We start from the raw sequence: 26,648 nt of genomic DNA on the forward strand, positions 1-26,648 counted from the left end.
GAATACCGTATTTGGCACACACACACACGCACACACTGCATTCCACACAGAGAGCTACACAGGCACATCGTGTAGCAACAGTGTCCAGCAGCTCCAAGGAGACCGAGCTTATTGACATTCCAGCAAATGAAGGCGGCCAGATAGGGCTGACAGGAAGACTTATGGTGTGTCATCACTGCCATGTCCTCCAATATGATGCCCACAGGGACTTGTACCAGGAAGAGCAGCAGTAAAGGCAACACAAAACGAATGTGTGCTTGAAATCCACTGATTCACACTCCTTTACTGCCAGTAAAGGAGAACCTTAATTAAGAATGGTGGTTATGATGATAGGAAAAACAACCCCAAACCACACACTGATGAAATGCAGTATTTGTGCAAGACACATATGGGGAAAGAGAGTAACTTTTTAAGGAATTGATTTGTGACGTTTTGAGTCTTCTTCTTGGAACCCCATGGGTGTTGCCACAGCTGTGTTATAACAGTCTGTGTTATGAGCAGAAGAACTGGGTTCTAACATAATATGGTATCAGCGCAATACTAGTTTGTGTTTCATTGTTCCTTTCTAGCATACAGTGGAACACATTACCTTTACCATCCAAACACCCAACCCCCACACCCACCATTGAAAAATATTTAAAATACCATTTTGAATTAGATCTATGTTTGTAGGTAGTTGACAATGGATTTGCCTCTGTTTGACGACATCTTATGCTGATCTATTTACATTCAATGTGTGACTCCAGCCTATTGACACCCGACAACATTTCCCAGTCCCCACCGCCTTGGTACAGTGTCACTGCTCCTCTCATCCACTTCAGCACAAACTCAATCAGCTCCTGATGCTAAATGCTGACACAATAAGGCCGTTCCACCCTCGCTTAGGATATTAAATGAGAAAAATCCCCAGGTTGGCTTGAAGAGACAGAGAGGTAGATAGCAAGGGAATTACATTTAGTCATTTAGCAGACGCTCTTATCCAGAGCGACTTACAGTAAGTACAGGGACATTCCCCCGAGGCAAGTAGGGTGAAGTGCCTTGCCCAAGGACACAACGTCAGCTGGCATGACCGGGAATCGAACTGGCAACCTTCGGATTACTAGCCCGATTCCCTCACCGCTCAGCCACCTGACTCCCATGAATTACGGGGACAAGGAAAGGTAGGGGGCAGGAGGAGAAAGGAAAGGCAGTGGGGAAGGAAGAGAATAAATGGAAGGTTTGGAGGGTTGGAGGTGTGTAGTTTGGAATAGTTGGGTTGGGTTTAGGTGGAGGGGTGACTAGGAGGCAGTAGGGATCCCTCAGTTATGGCAACCAAAAGGAGAAGCAGTCAATGAATCACAGCGGACTTTAAAAGATTATCACAGCCGGAGATGTTATCACAGAGGACAGCGTTATTTCACTCCATCGATCGGCCCCCCTCACAATAAACTGGAAACATTTGAATACGTCAATATGTTGATCTGGACAAGGTGAATGATTTGTTTTGCTCACCGTGGAGAGTACAAGCCTAGGGGTGGTCGTGGGGGGAGGGAGAGGGGGGGGGGGAATCAAACAGCGTTATATTGCTTTTGTTTCCCTCCGTAACCTCTCCACAAATTATTCTGGATGCTTTTATCACCTCCCTACACACAGCCAGACACATTGTCTTGTGTGAAAGATATACATATATTTATCTGTCCCATTAATTGACCTGCGCATCTGTGTTTTTTGTTTGTTGTTTTTTCTCTCTCGTCTCAGGTTTAGCCCCTACGAATGGTACAACCCGCATCCATGCAACCCGGACTCAGACGTGGTGGAAAACAATTTCACACTCCTTAATAGTTTCTGGTTTGGTGTTGGGGCTCTCATGCAGCAAGGTAGACACTTCCGCCTGCTGGTGCTGTGGCTCCCCATGTCCCACTGTCTCTAAGAGGGGTGTAGCACGGTCTTACCCAGGCCCTGCCTGGTGCATTCTGAGGCCTCTGGGAGTGTATAGCAGAGGTTTAGTTGTACAGTTGGGGTTCATTTGAGTTAGAACATATATATAGACATATATATAGTATGTATTTAAATAACACATGTACTTATATAAATACACACACATTCACCTATTTATAAACTCCTCAAAAAAAGTTCGGAAACGTTATTTCGGTCGATTACATTACATTTAGGCATTTAGCAGACGCTTTTATCCAAAGCGACTTCCAAGAGAGAGATTTACAAAAGTGCATAGGTCACTGATCATAACAACGATATAGCCCCAAACATTGCGAGGAGCCAAAACATGAAGCATACATTGTGAAAAACCAAATAAGTGCCAAAGGGAAGAACCATAAGAGCATGCAGTTAAACAAGTTACAATTAAACAACATGAAACTCAAAAAGTGCAAGAGTGTACCTGTAGAAAAACAATCAACAGTAAAATATTTCACAGCGAGTACAACAAATCCGTTACAACTAACCAACATTATTATGTTGGTTAGAAGGGGATTACTCCTCCCCTTCAGTAATACCAATTGGTATTGTATTTTATATTCATTGGAAAGCCTGATTAGTCACCTTTACAACGAGGTACAACTTGTAAGGATCGTGCATTCATGGAATGAGCAACACAGCTAACCGTGTGGGTAGCGGCCCAAAAAAAATTGCCAAAATCTCCTGCAATATTCTTCTGTTGGTATTCACTCTTGTTTTGAGTTGCTTGGTGGATTGGATGAAATAACGTTTCAGAACTTTTTTTTTGTTTATATTTATGTATATATTCATAAATACACACAAAATACAGTGCTATTCCAGCTTGACTAAACAACTGATAATTGCGCGTGCTTTGCCTTCGGCAAGGGCACAACCTTTGTTCTCTTACGTATATATTATTGGATGTGCTCAAGCCTTCGGCGAGAGCACAACCTTTGTTCTCTCACATATATATTTATTGGGTGTGCTCAAGCCTTCGTCGAGAGCACAACCTTTGTTCTCTCACATATATTATTATTGTGAGAATGCTGTTCAGCATTCTCACTATTGTTTTTCCAACTTCTTAGTTCTTCCGCCGTTTTTTGTCCTTTAACTAGTCCTGCATACTTTCACAGATTCCTACAATTTTTGTATCAAAACGTTCAGCTCCTTCAGGAGATGTGTGCTATGTCTTTTGGTATTTCTCACTTTTATACTTTTTAAGATATTAAGGTTTTTGTGCAAATTATTTTCCCATTAAAAGTAATGGTAAATCCTTTCAAATCATTAAAAAGCTTCCTCCTCTTTCAAACGTAACTACTTCAGCATACTTTCAGCTAGAGACACCATTCAACCTTTAAAATGTTCACAAGACATTCAGCTATTCCCAAATGATTCAGCTTTTTGAAATATTCAGCCAATTTTGAATTATGACAGTTTCAAATACATGAAAACTTTTGCTCCTTCTTGATTTTTATGAATGAGCAGCAAGCAGAGTGGCACACTGCTGCCTGCTCTTTTTCTGATATTCAACTAAATTGTCAAACAAATTCCTGTAACTTTCATATAGTTTAACTTACAGAAACAAGTTATACCTTAAAATGTAGGAAACATGTGTCCTCTTTCAGCCAATGTAACTACTAAAGAGCTCACATTTACAGATTTTCAGCTATGAGCCTTGAAGCGAGAGCAGCCTTTCAAATTCTCTCACTTCAATGGAGAGGTGGGTAAAATCCGTCAGAGAAAGCAAGAAGGAAGACGATTTCGAAACTGCCGGTAGAGACATATTTCTGACCGCATAGACATATAAAGGACATCTCTAGTTTCGGCAGTCTTGGGTCTCGGAAAATATCCTCATTTTATTGATTGGACGTGTAGTTTTGCGTCTAGGTCAACTTGTTTGAGGTGTGGATGCTAGGTAAATGTTCGTTTTTCTCTCTGCCTAGCTCGTTAGCTATCACAGCTGCGCCATCACCGTGGCAACCAAACAGACACACACCATGAACGTTTTTGAAACTGCCAAAGGAGTTGTATTTCTGACCGCACAGACACATAGGATATCTATGTTTTCGGAGTCTTGGAATGAAATATACGTAATTGTGTGGGCAATGTAGAACAGCGGACAGATTCGATATTTGATCTTTTGTTAGTTATGGCCATTCTAGTGACGCTACTGTCATCATGGCTGCTAATAGAACGGCGAAACCAGGTCACATACGGTCTAATAACTACCATTCATTACCAACAAATGCTTCGTAACTGAAGAGTATTTACTTTTTATTGGTGATATTGACAACAGAGGTTAAGGAACTTGTCTTTAATCAAAAGATGGTCTCCGTTTTCAATTTGAAGCAGTAGATCTAGCTTATGTAGGAAATTTTCCATTGCATCCTCTCTCTAGCTTCACGCCCTCGGTTATTATTCAAGCCTATGGTGTTAATACAGTCTGTAAAACTACCACTTTGACACACTTGCAAGAAATGATCCGCTGTTTAGATGTAGCATGATCTTATTATTTAAGTATAAAAAACTCACCAGGGACAACGACAACATTGGCAACCCTTCACTATGAATTATTATTTTGATGTCATCTTAAATTAAGTGTCTGAACAGGACTGGGTGTGCAGGCACACATGATTAGTTTCTCTTCCGTCTTGAACCTGAAACCTAGATTCTAGGTTAGAAATGTTGCCAGTCTGTTGCCAATGACCAACGGTTGCTACGTTTTTCCAGCAAGTTCAAGTCATTCCAGTGTTGTCCTTTTACCTTCAAATTCGTTCAACCCAGACTTCAGCAACTGGTTTTCTGCAAAATTTACACATTTTCCTGCAGCTCATCTTTCTGAATTTTTGCCCTTATTGTTTTGCATTTTTCTTCTTCTTTTCTTCTGTTTTCTTCTGTTTTCTGCCTTCATTTTGCTCCAGGTCCTTTCAAAAATACCTTTCACAGCAGTACCTTCCAACTGCCAGTACTTTTGCATTTTTCTTCTCTTTTCTGTACTTTTCTGCCTTCATCTTGCTGCAGGTCCTTTCTAACATACATTTCAGGCCTTTTGAAACTCCAGCAAATAATTTTCTGCAAAATTTTCAAATTCTTCAGAATTATTTCTCTTTTTGCATTTTTCTTCTCTTTTCTGTTGTTTTATACATTCATCCAGCTCCAGCCCCTTTCAAAAATACCTTTCAGGCGCTTCAGCTTATAACTTTCTACTAAATTTTCACAATTTTCCGCTTTTTTAGCATGGTCAGCTATCCCCATTCAGGTTTTCAGCATTCTCACTGCTGTTTCGCAGGAACAGCCGTTTCTAGTTTATTTTTGCCCCCCTAAATCTCAGTCAATATTTGGCCTACATAGACAACCTAGGTGTCAAAAGTTTTGTCTTGGTAGCGATTGAGTTGCTTGTATTTTTATTTATGTTCCGTTGCATGGTTTAGGCTTAACTTTAAGTTAAGTTTTTGTGGCGAAAAGTGAAGCTAACAGTGGCTAATTTGCTAGCCACAGTCACTGACGTTACTGACGTCACGAAAACACGCGTGACTACCTGTAGCAGAACATTCGTTTTGCATCTGTTAACTTGGGGGATAGCTAGGCTAACTATAGCTTTACTGCAAGGTAGCTGCAGAAACGCCACAAGCAAAGAGGCCAGGGTGATAACTATTTACTCATTTTACTTTGTGATGTGAAACACAATTGTGAAATGTAATGTACAATATTAGCTGATATTATTAAGGAAGTAGGCCCACATCTACTTTCGGAAATGGTAGTCTACTATTTCATTGTAGTATTAGCATGACATTAGCCTCTGTTGTCCGGGCAACACATACTACAGTGGTCTATGATGCATCTGTTTTCAATCGTTAAAATAAACATTCCTCACAAATACATTTTCGTTGTAGGATTTATTATGACATTACATTACAACTAAACGATTTGTTAGTGAAATTATCATTACCTGTGGTTTCAAACCAGTGTTGCTCACTGCAACGCTGTAGCCTACGCGAGACACATTACAACATCTACACAGCTGTTTAGGAAGTCAAACGGCGACAGAACATGTTCGGCACTCCCCTTACTTAAATCAAAAGTCTTTCAATAGGTGAAACTATCTGACTACTAACCTGAACTTCATTGCCACAGCCTAAACTTTGTCAATCTGTTCATGAAAATAATTAATTTCAGACTAAACCGTACAACGGAACGTTAAATCGAATTCAACCAACGCAATCGCTACCAAGACGAACACAGCAGTAGTCTAGTACTGTACTGTAGTAGTAGAATTTACCGGGGCAGCTTCTCCACACAGGGCTATATCGCATTTTGCGTTGTTACTGACAATGATCGCTACCAGTGAGCTTTTTATGAATGAGCGATTTTTCACTAAATAAATGTCAAGCTTATTTACGTTTTTGGGGGCATATTTTCAGTTAGCAGATGGTAGGCTACTGTTTGAATCGCGATTCCATCTTCTACTGCCGGTAACTTGTAGAATAATCTTCAAAGGGGGTTCTTTATTAATGAATGAATGCAATATGAGTAGGCTAAATGCCTGAAAATATCACGAGAAGGGAAAACTTAAAAGGACGTTTAAGTCATAGAGATAAGGTCAATTTTTACACCGGTCTGCCAAATTTATTCGTTTTGATTCAGCTATGAGGCTGCCTCTTGCAGGGGAAATGAGAAGACATCATATTTCATTCTACACTTCACTCGTATTTTGAGTTGTAAATGAGCAGCAAAAAAAGATGCTTTTAAATCTATGTAATCTTTATAAATAATAAGTAGGCCCTATGCATTTTTATATAAAATATACAGAAATATCAGTTGTACAATTTCATTAAAAAACGGACCCCTGTGCAACCGACGCAAGCAAGCACACCCTACAATTTCCCCAGAAATTGTACCCTCTCTAGTTGTTTTTATGTTAAAGTTATTTTGTTTAGCAAGGAAAGCACTGTAATTTGACTGTTAACGTAGATTCAGAGAGGATGACAGTGGGGCCATTTTTGTTTTAGAATCCAAACAAGCCAAGTTCAAGCTGCCATCCAAAAGGCAGCGGTAAGTTTTGGAGGCTAACAGCCATTTACGTTTAAATTGGTTTCTCCAGTCTTGAGGACAAAGCCCGAGGAACAGTGTGATTATTTAAAGACATAATGGCTGTGAAATTTCCCAGTGCCTCCGTAACAGTTCAGTATGACTAGTCGAGTTCTCATGTACTGTAACTGATAGAAACTTTATGTCCGATCATCTAGTAAGCATTTTATTTTTTTTAAGATGGGGAACATATGGTAGCTCATGTTTAAATACCATGTCATATTATTCGGAGCAAATATATAATATTCCTCATTGCATTTCCAGATACAACAGTTGTTGTGGTGTTTGTCGTATCATGGCCTGCTAATTACATTTGACATGTTTAAAGCTTTCAGGCTTCCAAATAGGTAGTTACAGCAGTTCATTACATTTAAAACGTCTTAGGCCCAGCTGTTGTATCCGAACCTAGCCTACAGCAGCAAAGGACTATACTACCCAGAGTCCTCTTCTCTTGCCCGTGGCCTTTTAACCCCCCAGAGAACAGTGGTATATGGAGTCAGGATATGAGGTTACTTTGGATACATGAATCTCCGACCCAAACCTATCTATTTCCATGACAATCCTTGAAGCTTTAATATAGATCTCTGCATGCACGCATGTGAAAAGTGGTGACTTGTAAGTTTGATAAATGTCGGGGAGGCCGGCATCCATGTTGTCTGGGTGTCCGTGTGCTGTGCTTTAACTTCTCGCTCATGCTACCCAGGCTCGGAGCTCATGCCCAAGGCCCTGTCCACCCGTATCGTGGGGGGCATCTGGTGGTTCTTTACCCTCATCATCATCTCCTCCTACACCGCCAACCTGGCAGCCTTCCTTACCGTGGAGCGGATGGATTCGCCCATCGACTCAGCCGATGACCTGGCAAAGCAGACCAAGATCCTCTACGGAGTGGTGGAAGAAGGGTCTACCATGACCTTCTTCAAGGTAACTCCCTGGACCACCCACAACTGGAGAGGCCCATGGACTGATCTATGGATATTTTTTTTTCAGTGAGAGCTTGCGTGGTGCTTTCGGAGGTTGAAAAGATATCCCAAACTCTGCAGGGTACCTCGGTGTTCACAGTGTGGAGTCAAATATGTTTTTTTTTTTATGTCCTATCCTTCCTGACCTTCTGTGCTTTTCTAAGAGGCCAAAGTTTTCAATCCAATATCTTTTTTTATAACAAATGACAAGAAAATAAATGCTGCATTTCAGAAAGCAGACCCACATGCTCTGTTGCAAGAATAGTGGTCTCCTTTTATCCTTCAAGATGAAAGCTCCATCTACATTTTATCATTACGCTAGGCTCAATTATGACCTATGAAATTATGATAACTGTTATGTTTTATGTTTTTCCAGGATTATAACATTGTTAGGACACTATTATTATTATAGCTTTCATATGAATCATATTACGATTATTATTTATTTAATACTAAATAATTTAGGTCACTGTTATATTTTAAGAAAGAAAAGTCTTACTGCTTGTACACCTTTTCTCCTTCCTCATCTGTAGAAGACCAAGATCTCCACCTACGACAAGATGTGGGAGTTCATGAACAGCAGAAGGCACTCTGTGATGGTGAAGAACGTGGAGGAGGGGATCCAGCGCGTCCTCACGTCTGACTACGCCTTCCTCATGGAGTCCACCACCATTGAGTTTGTCACGCAGCGCAACTGCAACCTTACACAGATAGGGGGTCTCATCGACTCCAAGGCCTACGGAGTCGGAACGCCCATGGGTGAGTTTTTATGTAACTGAGGGTGTGTGTATATGTAAACAATTGTGTGTTTGTGTTTAAATTAGCGTGTGGGTTAAGTTAATGCTTAATTGCATGTGTGAATGGAAGGGTTAATTAGCTGTCGCTGATGGATTCATGGTCAGGCAGGTAGGATTATCAAGAGGGCACATGTGTACATGAAAGTATTACTTTCAGATTTATACCATAGGTTATAAAAAGGTGTTGGGTTCAAGGATCAAAATCAGGCTCTGTAAAAACTTTCTTTTTTAAAACTACGATACTACACACTCTTGCTCTTCTAATCAGCGTAGCTTCATTGTGACCGCACCAACCGCAGTGATGTTGCATTGGTTTCCGTTTTTTTTTACATTGACAGTTTGCCCTGTGTTTTCATTAAGGGGTGAGGTCAATGGTCCATTGTCAGGATAAAGAAGGGCTTTACGTGTCTCAAAAATGTTACTACAAGAAGAAACTAGAGAGAGTACAATTTCTGGGGAAATTGTAGGGTGTGCTTGCTTGCGTCGGTTGCACAGGGGTCCGTTTTTGAATGACATTTTTACAACTGATATTTCTGTATATTTTATATAAAAATGCATACTTATTATTTATAAAGATTACATAGATTTAAAAGCATTTTTTTTTGCTGCTCATTTACAACTGAAAATACGAGTGAAGTGTAGAATTAAATAGATGTCTTCTCATTTCCCCTGCAAGAGGCAGCCTCATCGTTGAATCAAAACGAATAAATTTGGCAGACCGGTGTAAAAGTTGACCTAATCTCTATGACTTAAACATCATTTTAAGTTTTTCCCTTCTCATGATATTTTCAGGCATTTAGCCTACTCATTGCATTCATTCATTAATAAAGAACCCCCTTTGAAGATTATTCTACGACGTTACCCGGCAGTAGAAGATGGAATCGCGATTCAAACAGTACCATCTGCTAACTAACTGAAAATATGCCCCCCAAAACGTAAATAAGCTTGAATTTTATTTAGTGGAAAATCGCTTTCATAAAAAGCTCACTGGTAGCGATCATTGTAAGTAACAACGCAAAATGCGATAGAGCCCTGTGTGGAGAAGCTGCTCTGGTAAATTGTACTACTACGTACAGTACTAGACTACTGCTGTGTTCGTCTTGGTAGCGATTGCGTTGGTTGAATTGGATTTAACGTTCCGTTGTACGGTTTAGGCTGAAATTAATTATTTTCATGAACAGATTGACAAAGTTTAGGCTGTGGCAATGAAGTTAAGGTTAGCAGTTAGATAGACTTTTGATTTAAGTAAGGGGAGTGCCGAACATGTTCTGTCGCCGTTTGACTTCCTACAGCTGTGTAGATGTTTTTGTAGTGTCTCGCCTAGGCTACAGCGTTGCAGTGAGCAACACTGGTTTGAAACCACAGGTAATGATAATTTCACCCACAAATCGTTTACTTGTAATGTAATGTCATAATAAATCCTACAACGAAAATGTATTTGTGAGGAATGTTTATTTTAAAGATTGAAAACAGATGCATCATAGACCACTGTAGTATGTGTTGCCCGGGCAACAGAGGCTAATGTCATGATGTTAATGCTTCAGTGAAATAGTAGACTAACGTTTCCAAAAGTAGATGTGGGCCTACTTCCTTAATAATATCAGCTAATATTGTACATTACATTTCATAATTGTGTTTCACATCACAAAGTAAAATGAGTAAATAGTTATCACCCTGGCCTCTTTGCTTGTGGCGTTTCTGCAGCTGCCTTGCAGTAAAGCTATAGTTAGCCTAGCTATCCCCCAAGTTAACAGATGCGAAACGAATGTTCTGCTACAGGTAGTCACGCGTGTTTTCGTGACGTTAGTAACGTCAGTGACTGGCTAGCAAATTGACCACCGTTAGCTTCACTTTTCGCCACAAAAACTTAACTTCAGCCTAAACTATGCAACGGAACGTAAATAAAAATACAAGCAACTCAATCGCTACCAAGACGAAACTTTTGACACCTAGGTTGTCTATGTAGGCCAAATATTGACTAAGATTTAGGGGGGCAAAAATAAATAATAACTAGAAAAGGCTGTTCCTGCGAAACAGCAGTGAGAATGCTGAAAACCTGAATGGGGATAGCTGACCGTGCTAAAAAAGCTGAAAATAGTGAAAATTTTGTAGAAAGTTATAAGCTGAAGCTTCAAAGCAACCGAAAGGTATTTTTGAAAGGGGCTGGAGCAGCATTCCAACAATGATTTGAAAGGATTTACCATTATTTTTAAAGGTAGAATAATTTGCACAAAAACCTTAATATTTTAAAAAGTATAAAAGTGAGAAATTAGAAAATACCCGCAAGCTGAAAGCTGAAATTAATTTCAAAAATGTGTGAGTCACACAAAAGAGGCAGTGTGGAAGCTGAACTGCATCATCTTAACAAAGCTAAGAGCTTAAATAGCCTACAATGCGGGAGAAGCTGAAAGCTGAACTGTTAAACAGAAGAAGAAGTAGGCTAGCTAGTCGTAACAAGAATATTATCGTTTTAACAGATTAAATTATAGTATTAGCAGTAGCAGATGTAGCCTATGCGTTTACTCGGCTTTCTTAGTTGGATTCAATGTGTTGATGGAATGAAACATACAGCAGTAGGGCCGATACAGGAAGACACGGCGACACTTTGTTGCAGAAGGATGATGGTGCAAGTTTTGTCCGTGGAGCATACAACGATTAATAAAAAAGAATCATGTAGACGTGTTTATTGAGTAATCGCATAACTAATTACACATGTAAACGGAGTAATCGTATTATTGGCATAAACCGACAATTGCTAGTAATCGTGTTTCTCATGGTCAAGTAAACGTACCAATCACCTGTGTGAGAGACTGAGTGGTTCGCGTCTGGTGGTGGTGCAGCTATGATTGCTAACGCGCTAGTGATGGGTCGTTCGCGAACGGTCGAGTATGATTTCATTTCATAATTTAATCGAATTGTTTTCACACCTATCATAGTCAAATTCATAGTTAAAACATGTATTTTTTAAAGAGCCGTTAGGGAGCCAAAAGAGCCGGCTCTTTTTAGTGAGCTGAGCCATACGAGCCGGCTCACGAAAAAGAGCCGGAATGCCCATCACTATAACTCGCTGAGGGCAGAGAATAAGAGAAATGTAGCTAGAATCCACACCTCAAACAAGATAACCTAGACGCAAAACTGTACGTCTAATCCAAAATATAAGTATATTTTCCGAGACCCAAGACTCTGCCGAAACCAGAGATATTCTTTATATGTCTGTGCAGTCAGAAATAAGACTCAACCTGCAGTTTCAAAAACGTGTTCCTTTTGCTTTCCTGGTGCTTGTTTGTTTGGTTGCCACGGTGATGGCGCAGCTGCGATAGCTAACGAGCTAGGCAGAGAGAAAAACGAACATTTACCTAGCATCCACACCTCAAACAAGTTGACCTAGACGCAAAACTATACGTCCAATCCAAAATATAAGGATATTTTCCGAGACCCAAGACTCTGCCGAAACCAGAGATGTCCTTTATATGTCTGTGCGGTCAGAAATACGACTCTATCGGCAGTTTCAAAATCTTGTTCCTTCTTGCTTTCTCTGACTGATTTTACTCACCTCTCCATTGAAGTTAGTGAGAGAATTTGAAAGGCTGCTCTCGCTTCAAGGCTCATAGCTGAAAATCTGTAAATGTGAGCTCTTTAGTAGTTACATTGGCTGAAAGAGGACAACAATTTTTCCTACATTTTAAGGTATAACTTGTTTCTGTAAGTTAAACTATATGAACGTTAGAGGAATTTGTTTGACAAATTAGTTGAATATCAGAAAAAGAGCAGCCGGCAGAGTGTGCCACTCTGCTTGCTGCTCATTCATAAAAATCAAGAAGGAGCAAACATTTTAATGTATTTCAAACTGTCATAATTCAAAATTGGCTGAACATTTGAAAAAGCTGAATCATTTGGGAATAGCTGAATGTCTTGTGAACATTTTAAAGGTTGAATGGTGTCTCTAGCTGAAAGTAAGCTGAAGTAGTTACGTTTGAAAGAGGAGGAAGCTTTTTAATGATTTGAAAGGATTTACCATTACTTTTAATGGGAGAATAATTTGCACAAAAACCTTAATGTCTTAAAAAGTATAAAAGTGAGAAATACCAAAAGTCATAGCCATCATCTCCTGAAGGAGCTGAACGTTTTGATACAAAAGTTGTAGGAATCGGTTAAAGTATGCAGAACGAGTTAAAGGCCAAAAAACGGCGGAAGAACTGAGAAGTTGAAAAGCAATAGTGAGAATGCTTAACAGCAAGCTGAAATGAATTTCAAAAATGTGTGAGTGACACAAAAGAGGCAGTGTGGAAGCTGAACTGCATCATCTGCATCATCTTAACAAAGCTAAGAGCTAAAATAGCCTACAATGCGGGAGAAGCTGAAAGCTGAACTGTTAAACAGAAGAAGTAGGCTAGCTAGTCGGAACAAGAATATTATCGTTTTAACAGCTGAAATTATAGTTGGGATAGTAATAGCAGTAGCAGATGTAGCCTACCATTGAGTGCGTTTACTCGGCTTTCTTAGTAGGATTCAATGTGTTGATGGAATGAAACATACAGCAGTAGAGCCGATACAGGAAGACACGGCGACACTTTGTTGCAGAAGGATGATGGTGCAAGTTTTGTCCGTGGAGCATACAACGATTAATAAAAAAGAATCATGTAGACGCGTTTATTGAGTAATCGCATAACTAATTACACATGTAAACGGAGTAATCGTATTATTGGCATAAACCGACAATTGCTAGTAATCGTGTTTCTCATGGTCAAGTAAACGTACCAATCACCTGTGTGAGAGACTGAGTGGTGCGTGTCTGTCGTTACGGTGATGGTGCAGCTATGATTGCTAACGCGCTGAGGGCAGAGAATAAGAGAAATGTAGCTAGAATCCACACCTCAAACAAGATAACCTAGACGCAAAACTGTACGTCCAATCCAAAATATAAGGATATTTTCCGAGACCCAAGACTCTGCCGAAACCAGAGATATTCTTTATATGTCTGTGCAGTCAGAAATACGACTCTACCTGCAGTTTCAAAAACGTGTTCCTTTTGCTTTCCTGGTGCTTGTTTGTTTGGTTGCCACGGTGATGGCGCAGCTGTGATAGCTAACGAGCTAGGCAGAGAGAAAAACGAACATTTACCTAGCATCCACACCTCAAACAAGTTGACCTAGACGCAAAACTATACGTCCAATCCAAAATATAAGGATATTTTCCGAGACCCAAGACTCTGCCGAAACCACAGATGTCCTTTATATGTCTGTGCGGTCAGAAATACGACTCTATCGGCAGTTTCAAAATCTTGTTCCTTCTTGCTTTCTCTGACTGATTTTACTCACCTCTCCATTGAAGTTAGTGAGAGAATTTGAAAGGCTGCTCTCGCTTCAAGGCTCATAGCTGAAAATCTGTAAATGTGAGCTCTTTAGTAGTTACATTGGCTGAAAGAGGACAATTTTTCCTACATTTTAAGGTATAACTTGTTTCTGTAAGTTAAACTATATGAACGTTAGAGGAATTTGTTTGACAATTTAGTTGAATATCAGAAAAAGAGCAGCCAGCTCTGCTTGCTGCTCATTCATAAAAATCAAGAAGGAGCAAACATTTTAATGTATTTCAAACTGTCATAATTCAAAATTGGCTGAACATTTGAAAAAGCTGAATCATTTGGGAATAGCTGAATGTCTTGTGAACATTTTAAAGGTTGAATGGTGTCTCTAGCTGAAAGTAAGCTGAAGTAGTTACGTTTGAAAGAGGAGGAAGCTTTTTAATGATTTGAAAGGATTTACCATTACTTTTAATGGGAGAATAATTTGCACAAAAACCTTAATGTCTTAAAAAGTATGAAAGTGAGAAATACCAAAAGTCATAGCCATCATCTCCTGAAGGAGCTGAACGTTTTGATACAAAAGTTGTAGGAATCGGTTAAAGTATGCAGAACGAGTTAAAGGCCAAAAAACGGCGGAAGAACTGAGAAGTTGAAAAGCAAAGAGAAACAGGAAAACAATAGTGAGAATGCTTAACAGCATTCTCACAATAACTAGAAAAGGCTGTTCCTGCGAAACAGCAGTGAGAATGCTGAAAACCTGAATGGGGATAGCTGACCATGCTAAAAAAGCTGAAAATAGTGAAAATTTAGTAGAAAGTTATAAGCTGAAGCTTCAAAGCAACCGAAAGGTATTTTTGAAAGGGGCTGGAGCAGCATTCCAACAATGATTTGAAAGGATTTACCATTACTTTTAAAGGGAGAATAATTTGCACAAAAACCTTTATATTTTAAAAAGTATAAAAGTGAGAAATGAGAAAATACCCGCAAGCTGAAATGAATTTCAAAAATGTGTGAGTGACACAAAAGAGGCAGTGTGGAAGCTGAACTGCATCATCTGCATCATCTTAACAAAGCTAAGAGCTAAAATAGCCTACAATGCGGGAGAAGCTGAAAGCTGAACTGTTAAACAGAAGAAGTAGGCTAGCTAGTCGGAACAAGAATATTATCGTTTTAACAGCTGAAATTATAGTTGGGATAGTAATAGCAGTAGCAGATGTAGCCTACCATTGAGTGCGTTTACTCGGCTTTCTTAGTAGGATTCAATGTGTTAATGGAATGAAACATACAGCAGTAGAGCCGATACAGGAAGACACGGCGACACTTTGTTGCAGAAGGATGATGGTGCAAGTTTTGGCCGTGGAGCATACAACGATTAATAAAAAAGAATCATGTAGACGCGTTTATTGAGTAATCGCATAACTAATTACACATGTAAACGGAGTAATCGTATTATTGGCATAAACCGACAATTGCTAGTAATCGTGTTTCTCATGGTCAAGTAAACGTACCAATCACCTGTGTGAGAGACTGAGTGGTGCGTGTCTGTCGTTACGGTGATGGTGCAGCTATGATTGCTAACGCGCTGAGGGCAGAGAATAAGAGAAATGTAGCTAGAATCCACACCTCAAACAAGATAACCTAGACGCAAAACTGTAGGTCCAATCCAAAATATAAGGATATTTTCCGAGACCCAAGACTCTGCCGAAACCAGAGATATTCTTTATATGTCTGTGCAGTCAGAAATACGACTCTACCTGCAGTTTCAAAAACGTGTTCCTTCTGCTTTCCTGGTGCGTGTTTGTTTGGTTGCCACGGCGATGGAGCAGCTATGATTGCTAACGCGCTGAGGGCAGAGAATAAGAGAAATGTAGCTAGAATCCACACCTCAAACAAGATAACCTAGACGCAAAACTGTACGTCCAATCCAAAATATAATGATATTTTCCGAGACCCAAGACTCTGCCGAAACCAGAGATATTCTTTATATGTCTGTGCAGTCAGAAATACGACTCTACCTGCAGTTTCAAAAACGTGTTCCTTTTGCTTTCCTGGTGCTTGTTTGTTTGGTTGCCACGGTGATGGCGCAGCTGTGATAGCTAACGAGCTAGGCAGAGAGAAAAACGAACATTTACCTAGCATCCACACCTCAAACAAGTTGACCTAGACGCAAAACTATACGTCCAATCCAAAATATAAGGATATTTTCCGAGACCCAAGACTCTGCCGAAACCAGAGATGTCCTTTATATGTCTGTGCGGTCAGAAATACGACTCTATCGGCAGTTTCAAAATCTTGTTCCTTCTTGCTTTCTCTGACTGATTTTACTCACCTCTCCATTGAAGTTAGTGAGAGAATTTGAAAGGCTGCTCTCGCTTCAAGGCTCATAGCTGAAAATCTGTAAATGTGAGCTCTTTAGTAGTTACATTGGCTGAAAGAGGACAAGTTTTCCTACATTTTAAGGTATAACTTGTTTCTGTAAGTTAAACTATATGAACGTTAGAGGAATTTGTTTGACAAATTAGTTGAATATCAGAAAAAGAGCAGCCAGCAGCTGCTCATTCATAAAAATCAAGAAGGAGCAAACATTTTAATGTATTTCAAACTGTCATAATTCAAAATTGGCTGAACATTTGAAAAAGCTGAATCATTTGGGAATAGCTGAATGTGTTGTGAACATTTTAAAGGTTGAATGGTGTCTCTAGCTGAAAGTAAGCTGAAGTAGTTACGTTTGAAAGAGGAGGAAGCTTTTTAATGATTTGAAAGGATTTACCATTACTTTTAATGGGAGAATAGTTTGCACAAAAACCTTAATGTCTTAAAAAGTATAAAAGTGAGAAATACCAAAAGTCATAGCCATCATCTCCTGAAGGAGCTGAACGTTTTGATACAAAAGTTGTAGGAATCGGTTAAAGTATGCAGAACGAGTTAAAGGCCAAAAAACGGCGGAAGAACTGAGAAGTTGAAAAGCAATAGTGAGAATGCTTAACAGCATTCACACAATAAAGAGAAACAGGAAAACAATAGTGAGAATGCTTAACAGCATTCTCACAATAATAATAAAGAGAAACAGGAAAACAATAGTGAGAATGCTTAACAGCATTCTCACAATAATAATAAAGAGAAACAGGAAAACAATAGTGAGAATGCTTAACAGCATTCTCACAATAAAGAGAAACAGGAAAACAATTGTGAGAATAATAAAGAGAAACAGGAAAACAATAGTGAGAATGCTTAACAGCATTCTCACAATAATAAATATATATGTGAGAGAACAAAGGTTGTGCTCTCGCCGAAGGCTTGAGCACACCCAATAACTAGAGAGGGTACAATTTCTGGGGAAATTGTAGGGTGTGCTTGCTTGCGTCGGTTGCACAGGGGTCCATTTTTGAATGACATTTTTACAACTGATTTCTGTATATTTTATATGAAAATGCATAGTTATTATTTATAAAGATTAAATAGATTAAAAAAAAACAGACAAAAATGCTGCTCATTTACAACTGAAAATACGAGTGAAGTGTAGAATGAAATAGATGTCTTCTCATTTCCCCTGCAAGAGGCAGCCTCATCGTTGAATCAAAACGAATACATTTGGCAGACCGGTGTAAAAATTGACCTAATCTCTATGACTTAAACGTCATTTTAAGTTTTTCGCTTCTCGTGATATTTTCAGGCATGTAGCCTACTCATTGCATTCATTCATTAATAAAGAACCCCCTTTGAAGATTATTCTACGACGTTACCCGGCAGTAGAAGATGGAATCGCGATTCAAACAGTACCATCTGCTAACTGAAAATATTCCCCCAAAACGTAAATAAGCTTGACATTTATTTAGTGGAAAATCGCTCATTCATAAAAAGCTCACTGGTAGCGAACATTGTCTGTAACAACGCAAAATGCGATATAGCCCTGTGTGGAGAAGCTGCCCCGGTAAATTGTACTACTACGGTACAGTACTAGTAGACTACTGCTGTGTTCGTCTTGGTAGCGATTGCGTTGGTTGAATTGGATTTAACGTTCCGTTGTATGGTTTAGGCTGAAATTAATTATTTTCATGAACAGATTGACAACGTTTAGGCTGTGGCAATGAAGTTCAGGTTAGTAGTTAGATAGACTTTTGATTTAAGTAAGGGGAGTGCCGAACATGTTCTGTCGCCTTTTGACTTCCTAAACAGCTGTGTAAGTTAGATGTTTTTGTCGTGTGTCTCGCGTAAGCTACAGCGTTGCAGTGAGCTTCACTGGTTTGAAACCACAGGTAATGGTAATTTCACCAACAAATCGTTTACTAATGTCAGAATAAATCCTACAACGAAAATGTATATGTGAGGAATGTTTATTTTAACGATTGAAAACAGATAACGCTACATCATAGACCACTGTAGTATGTGTTGCCCGGGCAACACAGGCTAATGTCATGATGCTAATACTTCAGTGAAATAGTAGACTACTGTTTCCGAAAGTAGATGTACTTCCTTAATAATATCAGCTTATATTGTACATTACACATCACAATTGTGTGTCATATCACAAAGTAAAATGAGTAAATAGTTATCACCCTGGCCTCTTTGCTTGTGGCGTTTCTGCAGCTGCCTTGCAGTAAAGCTATAGTTAGCCTAGCTATCCCCCAAGTTAACAGATGCGAAACGAATGTTCTGCCAAAGGTAGTCACGCATGTTTTCGTGACGTTAGTAACGTCAGTGACTGTGGCTAGCAAATTAGACACCGTTAGCTTCACTTTTCGCCACAAAAACTTAACTTCAGCCTTAACCATGCAACGGAACATAAATTCCAATAGAAGCAACTCAATCGCTACCAAGACGAAACTTTTGACACCTACGTTGTCTATGTAGGCCAAATATTGACAGAGTTTTAGGGGGGCAAAAAGAAATAAAAATAATAATAATAATAATATATATGTGAGAGAACAAAGGTTGTGCTCTCGCCGAAGGCTTGAGCACACCCAATGAGTAAATAGTTATCACCCTGGCCTCTTTGCTTGTGGCGTTTCTGCAGCTGCCTTGCAGTAGCTATAGTTAGCCTAGCTATCCCCCAAGTTAACAGATGCGAAACGAATGTTCTGCTACTGGTAGTCACGCGTGTTTTCGTGACGTTAGTGACGTTAGTAACGTCAGTGACTGTGGCTAGCAAGTTAGCCACCGTTAGCTTCGCTTTTCGCCACAAAAACGTAATTTGAACTTAAACCATCCAACGGAACGTAAATAAAAATACAGCCAATGCAATCGAGACCAAGACGAACCTTTTGACACCGCCGTTGTCTATGTAGTCCAAATATTGACTGATCCTTAGGGGGGTGTAGGGGGTTAAATATTGACCAAACAACCAACACGAATTCCCCTATGATTTGAATGAAGATTTGAAGGAGGAGAAGCGAAAAAACGTTTTTCCTTAAAATTCAAAATGGCGGAAAATCTATATAACCGGAAATTGACGTCATAGGGTGTGTTGAACTCGTCTTGATCCAGGAAATCCAACGGTACCTCATTTTTGAAAATCGGTCATACGGTTCAAAAGTTATGTGTGTAAACACAAGTCCAACTTTGACCCATTGGTGGCGCTAGAGTGCTCGAATGGGAGACATGAAACTTGGTGAAAATAAAGAGGGGACTGTCCTCAAAGAGTGTGCCAAATTTCACAACTTTTTACCATACGGTTCTAGGGGCTGCCATAGACTCCAATGGGAGAGAAAGATGATTAATAATAATAATAATAAGAAAAGGTAGAAACACTTAAGTGGCTTCGCCGCTTCGCGGCTTGGCCACCAATAAGAAAAGGTAGAAACACTTAAGTGGCTTCGCGGCTTGGCCACCAATTACACATGTAAACGGAGTAATCATATTAATGGCATAAACCGACAATTGCTAGTAAATGGGTTTATCATGGTCAAGTAAATGCACCAATCACCTTTGTGAGAGACTGAGTGGTGCGTGTCTGTCATTGCCACGGCGATGGAGCAGCTGTGATCGCTAACGAGCTGGGCAGAGAGAATAACTAATGTAGCTAGAATCCACACCTCAAACAAGTTAACCTAGACGCAAAACTATACGTCCAATCCAAAAAATAATAAAAAATATTTTCCGAGACCCAAGACTCTGCCGAAACCAGAGATGTCCTTTATATGTCTGTGCGGTCAGAAATACGACTCTACCGGCAGTTTCAAAATCTTGTTTCTTTTGTTTCTCTGACGAATTTTACCCACCTCTCCATTGAAGTTAGTGAGAGAATTTGAAAGGCTGCTCTCGCTTCAAGGCTCATAGCTGAAAATCTGTAAATGTGAGCTCTTTAGTAGTTACATTGGCTGAAAGAGGACAATTCTTCCTACATTTTAAGGTATAACTTGTTTCTGTAAGTTAAACTATATGAAAGTTAGAGGAATTTGTTGAATATCAGAAAAAGAGCAGGCAGCAGTGTGCCACTCTGCTTGCTGCTCATTCATAAAAATCAAGAAGGAGCAAACATTTTAATGTATTTCAAACTGTCATAATTCAAAATTGGCTGAATATTTGAAAAAGCTGAATCATTTGGGAATAGCTGAATGTCTTGTGAACATTTTAAAGGTTGAATGGTGTCTCTAGCTGAAAGTATGCTGAAGTAGTTACGTTTGAAAGAGGAGGAAGCTTTTTAATGATTTGAAAGGATTTATCATTACTTTTAATGGGAGAATAATTTGCACAAAAACCTTAATATCTTAAAAAGTATAAAAGTGAGAAATATCAAAAGACATAGCACACATCTCCTGAAGGAGCTGAACGTTTTGATACAAAAATTGTAGGAATCGGTGAAAGTATGCATGACTAGTTAAAGGACAAAAAACCAGCGGAAGAACTAAGAAGTTGATTGTGAGAATTAACAGCATAACAGCATTCTCACAATAATAACTAGAGAGGGTACAATTTCAGGGGAAATTGTAGGGTGTGCTTGCTTGCGTCGGTTGCAGGTGGGTCCGTCCTCTAAGTTTTTCCCTTCTAGTGATATTGTCAAGCATTTAGCCTACTCATATTGCATATTTCATTAAGAACACCCTTTGAAACAACTGCGAACCCCCTTTGAAACAAGCTACTGTAACAACGTTGTCACTGGCAGTATATTTCAGATGGAATCGCGATTCAAACAGTACCGTCTGCTAACTGAAAATATGCCCCCCAAAACATAAATAAGTTTGACATTAATGTAAGGGGAAATGGCTAATTCAATTCAATTTAAGTTTGCTAGAGGCAAGCTAGCTGCTGTAGCTCCACATTTCACTGATTGCTTGAAAGCGCCGGATATGAGAACTTTTCTTTTGACATAAAGTTTAGCTGTGGCATTGAAGACAGTACTACACACTGCCAGTGGGCGAGCCGAGTCTGACTGAGGCTAACGTCAAAACAAGCCGCGGTGTCACTCAAATTCCAAGTTGTACCCAAATCACAAAAGCTGACCCGCTGGCTATCTTCGCAATCGCCATATCTTTAAAACACTGCCCTCCTTCTGATTTTTGATGTAGAATTGACCCTGGTACGAAATTAAGAAAATACTCATCAGAGATCGACAACAGCTGACGCAATCGTCAACGGAGGCTGACAGGGCTCTCGCGTAGCAAACCAATCAAAGTTTTTACAGCAACCTACATTAAAATCTCACCATCTGGCTGTGTTCACAATAGTCATATCGTCATATCATTGCCCTCCTTCTGTTTTTTGGTGTAGAATTGACCGAACTATAAAATTACGAAAATACTAGACTACTATGACGCTTGCATGGCTGCCGCCTAGGCAGTCTCACGGGCGACCCGCACTCGCTCAAATTACAAAGACTTTCACGACCTAAATCAAAAATCCGAGATAGCAGTTCCACTCGAAATTGCTTTCTCAACAAAGCCCAATGACCCCCCTAATTTTGGGGGTTGCCATTTTTCACTCATAATCCAAGCTCCAACTTGCGTGCTAGAACATCTCTATCACGTTGTATCCATGCGTCATTGCTAACGTGTGCTGACGTAGTGACGTAGGCTAGCACTGAGTACCCTTCGGTGACAGAAGGCACTTTTTGGCACAAAAACCCAATTTCTACTTAAACCATGCAACGGAACGTAAATAAAAATACAAGCAACTCAATCGCTACCAAGACGAAACTTTTGACACCTAGGTTGTCTATGTAGTCCAAATATTGACTGAGTTTTAGGGGGGCAAAAAGAAACAATAATGGCTATTGTTTGAATGGCTAAAAGGAACTGGTTTGATGATCTAAGGGGCTTGTAAGTGTGATACAGCATACAGTGTGTGCGTGTGCTGATACAGGGCTGCCAACTCTCACGCATTGGCCGTGAGACACACTCATTTCAACCATTTCACACGCTCTCACGCCACACCTTGTATATCTCACGCTGAAAAGGCAACGCCAACCAAGTAGCCCTGTTAACCCTCGTGCTGCCTTCGGGTCACATGACCCAAAGGTTCATAACGAACCATCGTTGTGTTTACCCAATTTTACCCAATACAAAAACAAATAAAAATAATTTTCTTTTAACCTTCGCAATGTGGGGGGTCTGAGACAGCCCAACGGTTAAAAGAAAATGCTTCACTTTGTTTTTGTATGCGGTAAAGTTGCCGCAATACGACGGTGGGTCACAATGACTGATGGGTCAGAACGACCCGAAGATAACACAAGGGATAACGTTGTAAACAGGGCCGGGGTGGGTAATCGGGAGAATCGGGAGAGTTCCCGGTGGGCCGCTTCACTTTTGGGCCGGTCGAGGATTTTTTGTTGTTGACATTTGTCACGTTAGTATTATCTTCTCTTAAAGTAGGCTACACACGTTCCACATTCTGACACCTCAGCCTCTGCATGGGTTGTACCATGTGAGGGAGTTCTCCCCTCCCAAATAGAGTTGGTTGGGTCCATAGCCCGTCTTTTCCAAAAAGTTTTCTCAGATAGGCTACGGATAGCTGGGCCGGGGGGCCCTACCATAACGATACGCGTCAGCGAGGATGGATGGGAGCAGGGTTAGACAAGGTTTTTTGATAAACGTCTATGTTTATTTTACATAAAGCTCAATTAAACTATTTTGCGCTCAAATAATGGCCAAAAAATTTCGCTCGCGCGCTATGCTATGCGCTCTCGCATTACGTGTGGAAGTCCCTATCTTGCATCACATCAAACCCATACGTCCTAGGTTTGGGCTAAGCCCATAATGTTTACAAAGTCTGGCTCCGTGCCTGATTAACACTCGGATCGTTAGCAGTCTCCAAAAATGTATAAATATAAAAAATAATACGATCCCTTTCTGTAATCATGATACCCCCCAGAAAAGTTCACTGGAGGGGGGGGGGGGGGGGGGGGGGGGTTGTTACCAAATACCAAATCTCACTCAGCCCTGTGATAGCACTATCTTGCTACACTAACGCAAATCCATGTTCTGCTCTGCTGTATGGTCCCCTTGTGAGTCCCTGGAATGAACTGAGTTATGGTCATGCTCTCAACCACTGTAATGAAAAGTGTGACTGTGCCCATAACAGCACTTCCCTCTTCTCTACCACATGTAAGTTTCAATCATCATACAAGCATCAAGCATAAAACAAAGCAATAACCATAAAGGCAATGAGAATGCTGAGGTAAATTTCCCCAACCACCTCTCATTGGCCAGTGGTATTTATATTTTATCAACCAGCGCAGTGCCCTTGGTTTGCATTTCAGACTGTGTTGAACCAGACATATTGCTAGTTCTTCTAGTTAAACAGACAGAATTAGATTTTTTTCTTGTACATTTCCCAATTTCTAATCAAATAACAATTAGCTGAACAAACTTGTTAGTTAGCCTCTACAGTTAACTGACTATACCAGACCTATTAGACTACTAGGTAGACCAAGCATCAAAGCTGTTTGAAGATGGCATCACATTAGTTTCTATGGCAAGATTTCATTGGCGCATTGAGGCTTGCAAAACTGAGAAATTGTCAGCGCCATGTTGAACTTCAAGCCCATGTTGCGCAGTAGAGTGGATTGCTGTACTCCTAGCTTAGAAATGGGTATGCTTTTCTTGATGAAAGCAAAAATATGGGGTGATAGTTTCTCCATTTCAGATTTATTTCAAACTAATCAGTCTTCAGCAAAATGATTTCATGATATAACTATTATTTTGAATAAAATGATCGGAATGAGCTAGGTACCAAAACGGAAATGCAATATCACCAATCTTCATTGAGACTATTTCTTCAAACTGAGGAGGTGGGTCATGAGGAGGTAGGTCATGAAGGTAGCTATTTAGCTAGCTAACATTTGCTGCTGAAAGCCAGACTATATAGCTTGGTTGCTAATGGTATGTGGTAATGGATATAAAGCTAAACAGGGCTGGACTGGGACAAAAAATCGGCCTTGGCATTTTTGGCCCAGGCGACCCACGCCCACCGTGACTGGTCAGACACATTCCCTGCAGACAGTCCTTGCAATATGCATGCATTCTATAATATGAGTTGCCTAGTGTTCTGCGTTCATGTGATAGTTTTGGATCCTTCCAGAAGGGTCTCAAGACTTATCTGTTGATCTTATCTGTTGATCGGGGGGTCAGGTGGCTGAGCGGTGAGGGAATCGGGATAGTAATCCGAAGGTTGGCAGTTCGATTCCTGGTCATGCCAACTGACGTTGTGTCCTTGGGCAAGGCACTTCACCCTACTTGCCTCGGGGGAATGTCCCTGTACTTACGCTCTGGATAAGAGCGTCTGCTAAATGACTAAATGTAAATGTAAATAATTAATTAATTCTTAGAGTTATGATTTGTATATTTATGGTATAAAAATATATACATATTGATTATTTGATATTGAATTGTTATTATTACTATTGTGCTTAATATTGGCTTAGCAACTTTTAAAACTGTTTCCTGTTCATTTTAATTATTGTAAATTTTTTGTCGTTTTTTGTCGCTTTTGATAAAATACAATACAGAAACACACACACAGCCTCCCTCCCTTCCTGAGTCCCTGTTAATTTGTCCACCTCTTACCACGTCGTCAACTACTCTTTCTTCCATCTTTTCCTCACTCACTCCCATGGCCCTGTCATGGTCACTCTCCTCCTCCTCGGCTTCTTCCCTGATCCTGTCAGTATATTGTTTCTGCCTCTCTGAACCAGCTACCTCTCCTCCTTCCTCTATAGTCAGCTGCAAATATGAATTGACCCCAAAAAATTCTAACAAAAGGTTTCTCAGTGGTTTACAGTAGTATCAGATGTACTTAAAACATCCTAAAAGTTTACCAAAGTTTGACTCCAAGAAAGGCCCCATTTTCAAAATGGCGGCCACCAGGTCCTTAAATGCCCAACGTTTATGTAATATTCTAATGAGCATATTTGCATGATAGATAAGTGATTACAAGTACAATTATATATTAAAGCAATTGGTTACAAGCATATTTATGCTAAAGTACAATTTCCCTTAAGTAATTGCATATTTCTCCTTTCTCATATCGTTTTGCCTAGTGTTGGTGGTTTCTGTGGTTCATAACCATTGTTTTGATTCCAATAAAGAATAAATTCATTAGAACTGTGTGGTACTGTAAAATTTGTCAAAACAGGGGTGCCATCTTTCCAATCCACACCATGATCTGGAAGTAAACTCCTTGGCAGTGGTATTTGGTTGAGGACTCAGTTAGAGGTAGATGTTCTGGGGTAACAAATTATTTGGCGGTAACGATTTTCTTGCTAAAAAGGTTGTAGCGCAAAGAGGCAAGTGAATCGGTACTCTTTCCGCCAAACAACACTGCCATTGCCTTGGTCCCATGGTCCTCTATGACATTCCTTCCTTGATGTGTGGGTAGAAATACATTTGCACGCACAGGACTGGATGGTTGATTCACCATTCACAAGTTTCTGGAATGCTGTCTGTTTGCCAACACAGAAAATGTGTGAAGTTGTATCAGGCGTGAATAAACAGCCTGATACAACTGGGAACACAAGTCACTACCCAGGACGTGTTTCATCTCACTGATGTTGTACACTTTAGTAGCTTTATAGAGGTAGTAGAGGAGAGGAGAAGAATAAGTCTGTATCCTCCCCTATCAATGTTGTGGGGTGATGTTCTGATGCCTTGACTGCAGCTTTGACAATGTCCACGTCAGCATCACCTGATGCATTGATAACAGTGCAGCCCTTCTTCCCCAGCTCCTCGGTCATAAGATTGATAAGTCCTTGTTTGTTGCAAGATCTGGAAAGGAAATCATCCTTTCTTCCCACAAACTCAGTCTCTGCATTGAAGTTAACGATGGGGTGAGTGTTTTCACTATGTCTCTGATGCGTATTGTCTTTGATGGAAGGACCTTCGCTATAACTTCAAAAACAACTGTTGCTTTACCATAATGGTGTATGGTAAAGTCTACATATGACTGTGCAATGGTACGTTACTCACCCTTTTTCCATGCCAAGCGGTGAACCAGGGAGCCACCGTCAAGGACATTGGACTCAGTTGGTGGGATGGAATCCAGGACAGTTTTGTTAGATTTCTTGCTTGAGAACTCAGTGACTGCCTGCGCCATGTGCGCAGATGGCACTGGGCACCCGATCCGTCCCCACCA

At 40.1% G+C, this 26,648-nt stretch overlaps 1 protein-coding gene across 3 annotated transcripts in view; it reads left to right on the plus strand.

The window, feature by feature from the left end:
- LOC134025291 (glutamate receptor ionotropic, kainate 2-like) overlaps positions 1-26,648 on the plus strand; it is a 113,205-nt gene that overhangs the window by 65,054 nt on the left and 21,503 nt on the right. For all 3 annotated transcript variants that reach the window (XM_062468222.1, XM_062468224.1, XM_062468223.1), the window contains 3 exons: positions 1,738-1,856; positions 7,727-7,944; positions 8,516-8,741. In XM_062468222.1, the coding sequence (XP_062324206.1) occupies positions 1,738-1,856; positions 7,727-7,944; positions 8,516-8,741 (563 nt within the window). The remainder of the gene's footprint in view (positions 1-1,737; positions 1,857-7,726; positions 7,945-8,515; positions 8,742-26,648) is intronic.

Source organism: Osmerus eperlanus, chromosome 8 (assembly GCF_963692335.1).
Source record: "Osmerus eperlanus chromosome 8, fOsmEpe2.1, whole genome shotgun sequence".
Taxonomy (NCBI): Eukaryota; Metazoa; Chordata; class Actinopteri; order Osmeriformes; family Osmeridae; genus Osmerus; species Osmerus eperlanus.